Source organism: Trachemys scripta, chromosome 3 (assembly GCF_013100865.1).
Source record: "Trachemys scripta elegans isolate TJP31775 chromosome 3, CAS_Tse_1.0, whole genome shotgun sequence".
Taxonomy (NCBI): domain Eukaryota; kingdom Metazoa; phylum Chordata; order Testudines; family Emydidae; genus Trachemys; species Trachemys scripta.
The window spans coordinates 54,182,386-54,196,196 of record NC_048300.1 but is presented as its reverse complement, the minus strand read 5'-3'; the positions used below and the strand labels follow the sequence as shown (position 1 = coordinate 54,196,196).

The 13,811-nt window shown below is 44.6% G+C and overlaps 1 protein-coding gene across 1 annotated transcript in view; it reads left to right on the top strand.

The window, feature by feature from the left end:
- TOGARAM2 (TOG array regulator of axonemal microtubules 2) overlaps window positions 1-13,811 on the top strand; it is a 44,072-nt gene that overhangs the window by 17,444 nt on the left and 12,817 nt on the right. Inside the window, exons 9-16 of the mRNA XM_034764764.1 lie at window positions 495-668; window positions 2,716-2,857; window positions 4,552-4,657; window positions 7,322-7,557; window positions 8,763-8,921; window positions 10,516-10,633; window positions 11,551-11,654; window positions 12,417-12,615. Of these exons, the coding sequence (XP_034620655.1) occupies window positions 495-668; window positions 2,716-2,857; window positions 4,552-4,657; window positions 7,322-7,557; window positions 8,763-8,921; window positions 10,516-10,633; window positions 11,551-11,654; window positions 12,417-12,615 (1,238 nt within the window). The remainder of the gene's footprint in view (window positions 1-494; window positions 669-2,715; window positions 2,858-4,551; window positions 4,658-7,321; window positions 7,558-8,762; window positions 8,922-10,515; window positions 10,634-11,550; window positions 11,655-12,416; window positions 12,616-13,811) is intronic.

Genomic DNA, 13,811 nt, shown 5'->3' with positions numbered 1-13,811 from the left:
AAAAAATGTACTAGAGCATGGTTTACTGACTCTGATTTAATTGCATCTGACGGGCTCTGATTGTGCTGCAGCACAAACTCTAAAGAGTGCAGCGGCAGAGAAAGTTGCAAGTCAGCACTTAGCCCAAGGGCATTATAGAAGGTTACTTTTACTTTTTATTATTACTATTTGGTGGAGTGAATCTAATGCTGGTGAGAAGTGCTAGACTGACAGCCCCAGCAGCATAAATCCTCTATTCATCCCCAAAACAAGTAGAGGAGAGGAAGTGGAAAGCTTAATTTCCCTCACCCCTTGTAGAAGGTACGGCTGTATTTTACAGTCATTGTCCCTAGTAATGCAGTTTTCAATCATGTTATTTCTGGGGGTGGAGGGTAGGGGCAATTAAGAACAGCACTGTAGTACTTTTAAATAAGGGACACCCCTTCACCAATGCACCTTCCCCCATTACCAATCCTGGAGCCATCCAGTGCATCATTCTAGAAGTGCTCTTTCAGTCCCCACAGGTTTTGGCCTGCTTAACACCAATGGGATCATTTCCATTACCCCCAACGTGACCAACCCATGCAGAGCCAGCGTTGGTATTGCCTTAAAGAAACGGGTCAACAGGCCATCTCTGCCTAGTATCCCTATCATCAATCAAGACAGCAGCTTCATGCGACACTCATCAGGTGAGACTTGCTGTGTCAGTGGGGTCACAAAGCTATCATCACAATCTCAGGTGTTCTGTTCCCCTGGGAGTGAGGGCTGATACAGTTTAAAGCACAAATGGACTGAATTCTGCTCTCAGTTTCACTGGTATAAATCCATAGTAACCCCAGTGTAGTCACTCCAGACTGAGTGAAACTGAAGTGGGCATTTCTTATGTAGCCAATGGGAATTTTGCCTGAATACAAATTTAACAGGGACCTCAGGATATGGCACTTTACCCATTTTGAATTTCTAAAGTGTAACATTGTTTTTGGTTGTAAGATGACATCATAAAAGGGAAATGAATGTTTAAATCCAGAAAACCTGTTGTTCACTTCCTACGAAATCACTGAGCTCAACTGCAGCCAGTCAGGATGAACTCATTTGCATATGTGATCTGATTGGTTGCTCATTGTCATTGACCTCTGAGCAGCTGCCTATCACATCTCATGATTTTTCAACCAATCATTATCCAGTCACTCTCAGCTATAGCAATACTGCCTAATACCATTGCAGCCAGAGGAGGTTGGAGACACCCACCTTTGGCGTCATGCCTCACGCACCACAAACCGCACAGTATTATTATGTCCTATAGCTTAAATATAACAGGTGATGTATGTGGGATGCTGCAGGGTGATATTGAAATTGTTTTCCCCCCTGCAATTAATGGATAACAGACAGTTGGTGTGCTAGTGACTCTGTTCTTTCTTTGTTTGTTAGGAAGCTTTTGTTTTGTTTAGCCTACAACCATAGGACCTTGTGATTCTATTAAATCTTGCAAGCTAAGAAGGGATAGGCTGGGTTGGTACTTGGAAGGGAATCTTTTATGGAACACCTTTCTATGTAGGAGGGGATTTTTTTAAAATGGTTGGCATTAAAGTTAATGGGGTTTTTACTGTTGACCAGTGGGAGCAGAGTTAGGCCATTGCTGAACGCTTTTGAAATTCTCAACTTTAGTTTTTGTACCCTATATATCATACAAACCCTATAGACCACATATAAAATATGATATCCTATATATCATATATAGATATTCCCTCCAGAACCTACATTCTTTCTAGCCTTGACACAACATTTGCACTGTTAGAAGTCAAAAGTTTTCTCGTATACAATTTAGAAGAGAAAATTTTGGCCTAAAGATCTTTAGGTGCGAAAATTTTTTACTTCTAGCACTTCGGATGACAAATAGGCTTTGTGACAAAATACATTTATCGTGTAAAATTTAAGATGACTAGTATATTCATCATCAACCACATTTGCTAACAGTGAATCTCCTTACTTACAGTTCACATTTGGAAGGTTTCTAACCCTTCTTTGGTTCTTTGAAACCATAAGGGTTAGAAATTAATGTTTCCTATTAAAGAAAGCTTAGATTCTGCATGGTCTGTAAACAAATATATTTGAAGAGACAAATATATTCTACCCCACAATCCCTGATATACGTCAGTGGATAGCTCCTAAAGAACAGAAATATATACAAGACTCAGACATCTATGAAAATCCCTGAATAATCACATTCTCAACGGTATGTTAAAATATACATATATGTGAATTTTCAGACTTCCATAACAAGCTAGTGTCCAGCGATAAGTGGTTGAAAAATCATGAGGATAGTATTATTATTAATTTATTTGTATTACTATATAGCACCTAAGAGCTCTAGTGATGGACCAGAATCCTGCTGTGCTAGGGGCTAAATAAAATACGGTACTGTGAAAACCATGGGCCAGATCTTCTATTGAAATCAATGAAACTATGCTGCTTTATACCAGTTTAGGATGAGGCTCATATTTTTTGGTCTCCTAGCCATTAAAACAGTTCTAATCCTAAACTGCTGAAAATCATTAAAAATTAGACTGCCCATTTTAATGGTAGGAAAATTCAGACCAATAGCAATTTCAGCTAAGAAGTTAGAAGAGGCAGAAGACAAAATAAGCCTCACAATAGAACCTTGGTTGCGACCTTAACTGTGGAGTTGTGACCAGCACCTGCCATATTGATATCTGTGTGTTTGATTTTTCCATACAGCTAACTCCCTGCCAGCAAACACTGTGGATTCTCCAGAGGGGGAGGAGGAGTCTGAAAGTGCGGAAGCCTTGGAGATGAGACCCTTCTCTGACCCAGAGCAAGGGCTGGTCGATGCTCTCAAGTGGCTCAGTAGCAATGACTGGTAGGGAAACACTCCATCCTCAAGTCCCTCCTTCCCCTCAACATAAAGATGTGTGAGTGGTTGCCTCCTCCAGTGCTATGCTCAGTCTCTTTCAGGATCAGGGGCTTGGAGGGAACTAAGGGAAGCCAATCTTCACAATGCAATTGCTTTCCAGTAGATATGAGCCAGGGAAAGCCCTACAGCCTGGTTCTCCTGCCCAGGCTGTAATGCTGCTGTGGCTAACAGCAGGTTAACGTCATTCATTAACCTTCTCCTTTGGCCCTTTGTGTAGCCACAAATAGTAGTTACAGAGAAGAGATAAAATTATAGGATAATCAGAAGATACTCCAGCTAGAAGCCTGTGTTTCCTATGTATCATATCCCTGCCTTGACTCCCAGCCAAAGGAGATGGAGGCCACTTCAGCAGTCATAAAGGCAGAAGTAGGGTTGGCCCTACAATTTGCAGGCCCTCAAGCTACTGGGGGAGATGGGATTGAGTCGTCATGAATTACCTTCCGCTCTGGTCTCATTGCTGGAAGCATAGGGGAGAGAACTGGGCCTCTTCTCCTTAGCCTTGCTACTGGTGAGTGTGTGTTCATTTCAAAAACTGCATCCTCCCCTAGCTCTGCAAGTTATAGATCTGTGAGTGGAGCCCAAGCAATCAGTTGTATTCCTTGTGATTAAGGTAAACTCTAGGATTCAATGCATACTAGATGGGAATTGCTCTGCCTGTAGTCTCTCTAAGGCAGGAGTTTTGGGGAGAGAGGCATGGGGTGTGAGGAGTAATTTATTAGGAAGCCAGGATCCTCAGAATAAGAACTTTCCTCACTGCCTAACAGGGGCACAAACAACAATATGTAACTGATGATCACACTATACTGAAATTAGGCATAGAGAGGGAAGGGAACATTCATGGATTCAGAAGCTATAGAGCCATTTCTGATCTCAGCTACACCAGTGTAAATCCAGAGTGAATCCATTCAATTCAGTGGAATTACTCCAGATTAACAATGGTGTATCTGAGGTCAAAATCTGCCACCCTGCATATGCTTGTATAAACACAGTTATTTGATTTTATTTTAAACCCCTTTACTTTAAACTTTCCCTCTCTCATCTGCTCCTCTCTCCTTCTCCCTGCTAATCCTCCACTACTTTCTTCCTCTTTTCTTTAACAACTCCCCCATACCCCACACAGGAAAAAATGAAGGTTTTCTTTATTAAGTTAAATCCATGTACCCCAGACTGTCAGAGGAGGCTGTGCTTCTTGTCATTCACCAATAGGTGGCACTGTTAATTCAGTGAGTTGAGTCCTGAAACAAACTGGCAACATCAATAAGGGTTATAGAAGAAAAATGCAAGTTGTCTCCTGAGTCTAAAGGGAGATGGAAAATCCATAGTCTGCCATGAAAATCTCTAGTTTTCTCAAGGATTGAGTCTATCATGTGGAACTAGTAAATCAATCATACACCTTCCTCCAGCTTAGGTCACTGGGGAATTGCACACACAGGCTACTGAAAGCATTTTTTTATTAGCAGTTTAAAAAACTAATAGGGAGTTTCTCAAACATTCAGCACCTTTACTTTTAGTGTCCCACTGGTGTGGGTTCCAGAGTCTATCCCCAGGTTGCAGGTGTGTGAAACTGTGTTTAGCACAGTGCTATGCAAGACCAATGATTTGTCTCTTCTATGTCTGTCTGTTTTGAAATTGCCTCTCAGGCCACTGAAGGAGAAAGGACTTTTCAGCATCAAATGCCTGGCTACCTGCCATTCAGAAGTCCTCCTTTGTCGACTTCATGATGTTTCCTTGGCAGTTACCAGAGAGGTAAGAAATTTGTATTAAATGTATGTCTACACAGTGTATAGAATAAGTGTGTGTGTTTTATCTTTATTTAGATATTTGCAGGGGACTGGACTAGATGACCTCTCGAGGTCCCTTCCAGTTCTATGATTTGCTCTGTGTCTGTTTCTATAGCTATTTTTATATCTACATCTTTAGATCTCTGTCTGATATCTACATAGATAGATGTTGTATATATAGATCTGTCTATCCCTACAGCTGAATGCAGTCTCTCTCTCTCTCTCTCTCTCGCTCTGTTGCCTCTTTGAGTTAGTATTACAATTATGCATTGTACAAATGGGGAAACTGAGGCACATAAAAACTGATTTGCCTAAACCAGACTGCATCATTGTCAGTCAGGATTAAACTCTAGAGTTTTGGCTCCCAGGTTTATGCTTGACTCACTAGACCACGTTTCTTTCTCTCTCTCTCAGAGGTCCCTGCTGACCTTTTCTCCCTCTTTCTTCCAGTGCTTGTTTTTAGTGCCTTGCTCCATAGAAATGTTTCCCCTGCTGCTTCAGACACAAATATCTCCTTGCATATCCAGAGTTCTGGAGAATGTGTGTTGGACTCCATGAGCCAGACAGCACTGGGATTCCAGGGCAGTCATCCATGACTGCTCTGAACATCTTTACTTTTTATTTGATCAGTTAATTGAGAGATTTTATTGTGCCCATGTTAGACTCTTCAATGAGTTAAAAGCAGCCGCAAGTTCCAATTCAGCACTTGTTTGTGGCCTGCACAGCTGATTGTGCTATTACTAGGCATGGTTTGCCAAGCACACTAAACCTTCTTCCATCTGCAACAAACAATGAGAGTTGGCTCACTTCTGTAAATTCCAATCTCCATCTTCTGTCTGCAATACAAAGATCTAGCAGGCTTGAATAATAGTGGGTTAGAGGGCTACAGAGCTCATAGATCACTATGTTCAGATCTGCAGGATTCAAATCCCCCCCACCCTCTTTGAAATTCAGGGATGTGGGAGGCAGATGTTCAGATTGTACTTTTCAGCTCAGGCTCTTTTCTGATTCTTACCTCACTGTTATCTTTAGGAAGAGGTACCTTTTTCTCTTCCTTGCAGAAGTTCACATGCAGGGACATGGGTTCATCTTTCATTTCACTCTTGTCCCAGATTTTGCTTTCACAGTCCAGTTGCATTTTCTGGGGCCTGCATTGAACCCTTTATAGCAGGTGCGGCCAAACTTCCGGACCCTCTGAGCCGCATACAACAATCTTCAGAAGTTCGAAAGCTGGGGCATGCCTGCTGGGTCTCAGAGCTTCAGCCCCACAGGAGGCGCCTGCCCAGGCTTGGGGTTTCAGCCCTGCTTCTGCTGAAGCCCTGAGCCTTGGCACGTGTTCCCTGTGGGGCTGAAGCCCCAGTAGATGCCTTCCATGGGGCTGAAGCCTGAGATCCCTCCTCCCCACTGGGCAGAAGCTAGAGGTGTGTGAGGTGGACATATGGGAGTCACGTTCCCCCCCCCCCAATTTTTGCCAGGGTTTGCTGGCATCGTTCAGTCACATGGTGCCACCGGGGCACCTCCCTGCATGGCGGCTGCTGGAACTGGCAAGCTGGGATCTGAGCCTTGGGTAGAGGCAGCAGCAAACAGCTGGGACCTGCAGGGAGAACCGCTGCTATTGCTGCTGCCTCTCCCTAAGGAGCTAAAGCCAGAGGCCCCGCCCTGCAACTCCCAACTGTTTGCCACTGCCTCACCATGCAGAGCTAACACCTGGGAGCTGAAGGGACGAGGCCATTGAGAGAAAGAAGGGGGGTGTGCCTCGGGGCTGTAACTCAAGCTGTTGAGGGGAGCAAACCTTTAAATTGTGCCCACGCACTCTCAGCTGCACCAGTTGTGTTTGGCAGAAGCCCCTAGCCCCACCACAGGGCAGAAGCCCTGAGCTTCCCACACCCCAAGTCTGGTAGGTGGAGAATGGGGGGGGTCTCTGGGAGCCGCACTTTAACTATAAAAGAGTCACATACAGCTCACGAGCTGCAGTTTGGCCACTCCTGCTTTATAGTAATAACACAGGATATGAAGATGGCTAGAACCATTGGAGCATCCCCGCCTTTGGGCAGCATCAATCTATCTTTCAAAAACAACGCTGTGAACTCTCAGCTGCTGATCCATTCCAGTCTATGGGATAAGGCTTTGTCATTAGGGCCCAATCCACAGTAATGCTGAGCACCTGGATGCCTACTGACTGCAGAGGAAATTAAGGGTGCTCAGCATCTTGCAGGATCAGATCTTTACAAAGCGCATTCCTCCAAAGTGCTTTACCAATCCTAATGAATCCTCAGAACATGACAGAGGGAAAAAGGGGTGGAGAGAGGGAGGGATTATTTTCTCCATTAGCAGATGGAGAAACCAAAGCAGAGACGTTAAGGGCTCAATACTTCACCCTGTTGTTCCTTACTCCACAAGCAGTCCCATTGAATCAGGCCTTAAGTGATTTGCTCAAGCCTACAGAAGGAGCTAGTGTCAGAGCCAGGGGTAGTTCCGTGCTTCCAGTCATATGCTTAGACCAATAGACTATATTTCACCTTTGATGTGATATAAAACTCTGGTTTCCCCTTGGCCCCCTAGATACATGCAGGTAGATCTTCTTTCTAAGCTGACTCCTGTGTCCTACTCGTAACTCTTCCTCCTCCAGGTTAGCAACCTCCGCTCAAAGGTGTCTCGCTTTGCTATCAGCACTCTTGGCGAGCTCTTCAGGACCATGAAGAAGCACATGGACCAGGAGGTTGAGGAGATTGCCCGGGTCCTGCTCCACAGGACAGGGGATTCCAGCGAGTTCATTCAGAAAGCAGCTGATCGATCCCTGGGCATCATGGTGGGGAGTGTGACTCCCATGCGAGCAATGGCTGCCCTCATGGCCGGTGGAGTAAAGTATGTGACTCTTCCCTTGTCTGAACTCTGCAATCTGACTACTTGCTTTGTGGGGAACAAGAGAGTGGTAGAGAAGAAGGAATTCCCTCTGCTCTGGGGTATTTCACTGCCACTACCTATTTACACCTCCCATTATCATCAGGTCACCACATTATGATGACCTCTCTTCTAGCACAGTCCATCAACATTGCCCAGATACTGTGGTGATGGGGATGTGATAGATCAGTGCAGAGCCCTGTAATGTGCTCCCTCCACTCTCCAGGTGATGGGACCACAGGAATCCTGGTGTGTGGCCAAAACCAAGTCTCCTGCTTAATGACCATAGAGCACTAATCAAGGGGCCACTGGGACAAACCACACATCATCAGGGCATTATTAACAAGAGAAGCAGGGACCAGTCATATGTATGGTTAGAGTGTACCCAGAGGAGAAAATGCATGGTTTGGCAGGGATCTGCCACACAGGGTCAATTCCTGAGAGTCTCCCATCATTGCCTTTAAAAACTTCACTTTCAGTTCAAAATGCACAGCTGAGCATCACCAGAATGCCAACTTCAGTTCAGTGCGGCAGATTCTCTGGGTTTTTGAGATACAGACTTTTGTGGGAACCACTAAGCTGGCACCACTTCAAAGTGATGGTACTGTACCTGGCGCTTTCAAACAGGTGCTATTCATTCCAGTAAATGAAGGTCTGGCTAAAACTGTTGGTGAGATACATGTCTGTATACCTTCTGCAGCCCTGAAAACATTAAAACACCAAATGCTCTGGGCATATGCTGTGTTGGTGAATATACTATAGCACTGTCCCTCATTGTGGTTTTAGGTCTCTGACCGTTCAATGGGCTGCTGGATATGAAACAAGTTGGTGAACTAAGTCCAAATGCTAGTGCACCAATATCTGTGTCAAAGGCATAATTGCCCCTCCTATCCCTGTCTGGGTTGTTAATCTCAGCAGGAACTCCAAGGACCAAATGTGCCATGGAGACTGAATTCCCCTCTCATCCTTGTACATGGTCCATCTGTAACATAGTGGTTCTGTGTGTATGAATGGATACTGTGATCACTAATATTAGGGTCCACAGAGAGGATAAGAGACCTGCTATTACCAACAATTAAGGTGCTCTCTCTTGGTCAAGTGGCAGAGGCCTGTGGTTTTGGAGATGAAGGGCCATATAGACATGTGCTGGTTTGATGTCTTGTCTTCAGCCATCGTAACCCCCCCGTTCGAAAGTGCGCCGCTGAACACTTACTGACTGTCATGGAACAGATTGGGGCTGAGAAACTTCTGTCAGGCACCAGAGACAACACAGAACTACTGGTCCAGACTCTGGTGAAGCTTGCTCAGGACTGCAATCAAGACACTAGGTAATGATGTCCCTTTCCTCTCGCAGACGCAGAAACCTTTTGTAATCAGTAGCTGGCAAAAACAAACCATGACAATGCAAACTAATGTAAAACAAGCATAAGGAAAACATAATATAAAATAAGCATAAGGAAAGCATGATTCCAGTGTATATACTGACAGGTTTCAGAGTAGCAGCCGTGTTAGTCTGTATCCGCAAAAAGAACAGGAGTACTTGTGGCACCTTAGAGACTAACAAATTTATTAGAGCATAAGCTTTCGTGGACTATAGTCCACTTCTTCGGATGCATATAGAGTGGAACATATATTGAGGAGATATATATACACACATATAGAGAGCATGAACAGGTGGGAGTTGTCTTACCAACTCTGAGAGGCCAATTAAGTAAGAGAAAAAAACTTTTGAAGTGATAATAAAGATAGCCCAATACAGACAGTTTGATAAGAAGTGTGAGAATACTTACAAGGGGAGATAGATTCAATGTTTGTAATGGCTCAGCCATTCCCAGTCCTTATTCAATCCTGAGTTGATTGTATCTAGTTTGCATATCAATTCCAGCTCAGCAGTCTCTCGTTGGAGTCTGTTTTTGAAGTTTTTCTGTTGTAAGATAGCCACCCGCAGGTCTGTCATTGAATGGCCAGACAGGTTAAAGTGTTCTCCCACTGGTTTTTGAGTATTATGATTCCTGATGTCAGATTTGTGTCCATTAATTCTTTTACAGTGTATATACTGTTGGCTAAGGAAAGGTGCAGAATCCGTCTCTTATGGGTTATCGAGCAATAAAGATCCATTCAAGCATTTACATTGCATGAGACATCCTTTAGTCGAAAGGAATGCAATAGGACTAGTCCACCAATCAGTTTCCTTTGTCTCCAATATGCATATATGACTTCCTTGGGTATCTTTTGGGTGTTATGTAAAACTGAATCCCTGGCCACTTATGGTCATGGAAAGATCCCGGAGCATTTCTGGTAAGATTAGGGGTGTTAGCACCCAGTAGCCTGGTCAAATTCTGGTGGTATTGAATCAATGCATTCTGCCTCCCTAAATTCCCCTTGCAGTTTCAATTGGCTGCGATTTTTATCACTTTCCACCCTAAACTACTGTGTGCTGTTGAGCAGTTGCCATGTTCCACCACAGAGGTAGCTGCTTTTTGGTAGTTGATGAAAAAAACTCCTCTGCAATAATTTGTTAAAGCAGGTTAGAATCTTGCAAAATGAAAGCCTTTTTAAGGAAGTAAATTGTTATGACCATTACACATCCTCATCAAAGGAAAAATAGATTCCTTAATTATTTAGTAGATCTCCATAGAGTGAGAGGATATTTCCTCATTGCTCTGCTGCTCCATGGCCTATTGTATGCAGCAGGCCATATTGTATAGTGATGCCAATTTGAGGTAAATCTTAGTCTTTATTTATATCTCTTTTGAGGGGATAAAAGTCCTTACAAAGTGCCACTAGCTTGTACTGAACATGGAGAGCATAACACTTCAGTTTCTTTTTGTAATCCCTACCTGCCTCCTGGATAGATAAATAAAATGGTGACATTTTGAGAGAAAATGTTCCTTCATTAATTTCTCCCCCTCCCCATGCTAGGTTTTACGGCCGGAAGATGCTGAATGTGCTGATGCCTCATCCGAAATTCGATGGGTATTTGAAACAATCTCTCCCATCACATAACTTGCGAAATGTTATGGCAACAATAAAGCAGAAAGTAAGTGCTTAGTAGGAGATATATCTTCTGTTTATATGTACTGAGAGAGCCTATACGTGATCATGCACAACCCTCCCCCTCCCGGCTCTTCTGGTTCATGGAAAGGAACTGCCGATCCTGACCCAGTTTATCAGTAGGCAATGAGGGAGGTAAAGTAGGTGGAATTATGGACACAAATAAGAAAGGAAAGTAGAAGAAAATGGTCTCCCTCACATCCAGAAAGAAAAAGAGGGCAGGGGTGGGAGTAGTTCTCTTGAAAGTGTCAAACCTCTTTTTAATAGATAGGGGAGGAGATGTCCCTGGAAGATTTCCTAAAATAAGAGAAATGTGTCGCTGTCTTAATCGGAGCACATACCTGCTCCAGTCAGAAAATACTACCTTTGCACTCATGTGCTGTGGAACTAGAAAGTGCTCCAAGAATCCCTATAGCCAGTAGAAAATCATCCTGATGAGCATGGTCTTTGTATTCATTTCTCTTCTAGAGAAGAACATGGGTTTGTCGAGGAGCTGGAAGAATGCCTCAGGTGGAATTCTCCCAGTATTCTGTAGGCCAAGGATACCTTTAGAACTACTAGGGGGGTTCAGCTGTTCCCAGAGTTACCTGCTCTGCAACAGGCACCAGTTTGTGACTGCAGTGGTTTTGCACGTGACCAGATCTAGCTGACTGTGATAGGGTTTTATACTGCTGCCCATCACTGTAGCATCTGAATGCCTCAGATTGATTAGGATGGCAATAGCAAAGTCTCTAGTGGATTTCAGGGCATCTCTGGCTCTTCTCCCTGTTTGGGCTATAAAACTCTCCGCTTTCCCATCTGAAGAACACGGATCCTGGCTCTAAGCCGTGTTTTACACTGTCATAAGAAATCATTTCCCATCTTCTCTCGCTTTTTATAGATGCATTTTTTATGTATACATAGGGGATGGAAGACAATGTATCTGAACCTCCTTCTACCAAAAGCCGCAGGGAGTCTAGGAACAGCAGCTTGACTGCCTCCCAGGACAGTCTGCCTTCCAGCGAAGGGTACTGAACATTTCTTTGTTACTATTTCATTATCTTTGAGGATATGCATGATGGAGTTTTCAGCCTTATTAATCAATAAACTATCTCTAGGCTAATCTGAATTTTTTGTAACTGTTTATAAGGATCAGATCCAAAGAGAACATTACTGAGCCAGGTGGCTGCTGCTAATCCAATGGCAATGCCACACCTGCTGTGCTGGGGATCAGCATTCAAGACAGGAACTTGGTCCTTTTTGCTCCCAGGGCTGGCAGTGGAGCCACCAGTGTCTTTTCTCTTTTGATAACACAGTGGATTTGTTCCATTGTGTTCAGTGGTGGCAAGAAGAAAGAGAGCATAAGGCTCACCATTGTGTTTAGATTTTTTCCCAGGTACAAAAAATGGAATTAATGAGCCCCACTTATAAGGGACTAGTCCCCAGCCCATTGAAATCAATGGGAATCTTTCCATTAACTCAGTGGACTTTGGATCAAGCCCTAAGAGAGAAATGGTCTGAGCACAGGACTGGGAGCCAGCACTGCTGGCTTCTAGTCCCAGCTTTGCTACTGATTCCTCTGGGTGACCTTGGGTAGATCGCTTTAACCCCCCGTGCTTGTTTTCTAATTATAAACTGGAGATAATGTTAACTAGATGTTGCTTCCTGTTACAATACGGCTCGCACTGTAACCAAGTGAGCAGGAAGCACCCTGAGGCTGTGTTTGTCATTGTTATACTGAAAACGCTGTTACTCAAAGGTGACATTGAGTTTTTCTGTCCCCACACCAGGTCCAGATCAGACACCCTAGCACCAGCACAGCCAGTGGTTCGTCGCTCATCTCTCCGTAGCGTGGAAGCGATGGAGCAGCTCAAGGAGCTAAACAAACTCCTGATGGCCAAGGAGTTTCAGACACGAATGGAGGGAGTGACACTGCTGGTGGAGCACTGCAGGAACAACCCCCAGTTTGTCTCCGCAAACATTGTCCAGGTCTCAAGAGCCTTTTCTCTTGTTCCCTTTCCCCATGTATCCTGCCCAGGCTGCCCCCAATACAATCAATTCCAGCTATCTTCACCCTCCATCCAATTAATTCAGGCCAGGCTGGCACACCCTTACTCAATACAGTTAATTCAGCCCCTGCCTCCAATACAATTAATTTAAGCCCGGCCCTACCTTTCTGCAAGGTTCCACTGCTGCTGCCCCCAAGAAGGGCTTTGCAACAACTGCTGCTTATGGCCCTGCTGCTTTCTGCCTTCTCCTCCCCTCCAAAGAACAGTGAGAGGGAGCCCAGCTGCCCAGAGCTGCTCACTGTTTTCCAGGAGTGGAGTGGGGCGGTTGTAAGGAGTAGGCTGGGCTGCTACATTTTTCATAAGAGAGGGTTGGGAGATGGGTATGGAACCTTCTAGCCCTGAAAAGCGCAGCTCCAGCTTTGTGCTCTTCCTTTCTCTTCTGTGGATAATGTAGTGGCTCAGCCCGATCACTTCCTCCTCTACCTGAAAAAAACTGTCAGCTCCTGGGCTCCCATACTGGGACCCTCTCTCTGTCTCTTGAAGGGAAGGGCAGAGGGCTCAGAGGTGGAAGAAGAGGGTCTCTTCTCCTCTTCTGCCACCCCCACTGCCACAGGGAGCTGCTGCTGATGCTCTCTGTCCCAGGGATCACTGCCTGAGAATGTGGTGGCAGTGGGACAGGGAGTCAGAATCTGCTCGAATGAGGAGTGCATGATGCATTACACCTGAGAGGCCTGCCTGTTAGAGAGACTGATCAGACCCCAAACCACTTCTCAAAGCCCTGCACTCCACCAACCCCAGGTTTTGGGAGGGTTGGATAAAACAAGACTTGGATCAGAACCAACCCTAGTTTGGCAAAGCCAGAGCTACCCCCAGTTTGTCTCACCTGTCTTCCCAAACTCTGTTATTAACTGGTAATTGTGATACTTCTACCCAAGCACTGAAATGACTCAAAGGAAGGTAAATGTGGGGACCTTAAAGAGATTGGCTGCTTCCTTCAGTAAAAGGATTTCTGAACTTTATTGAGGAGGGATAATAAGTATTTTTATCCCTCCCCCCCCAACCCCTCCCCCCCAAATCACCTTTCCCTAACACACTGGAAAATGAGAAGCTATTAAAGAAGCTAGAACCTGATTCTGCAAACAGTACTGTACATAGAGCTTACTATTGTGAGCAGCA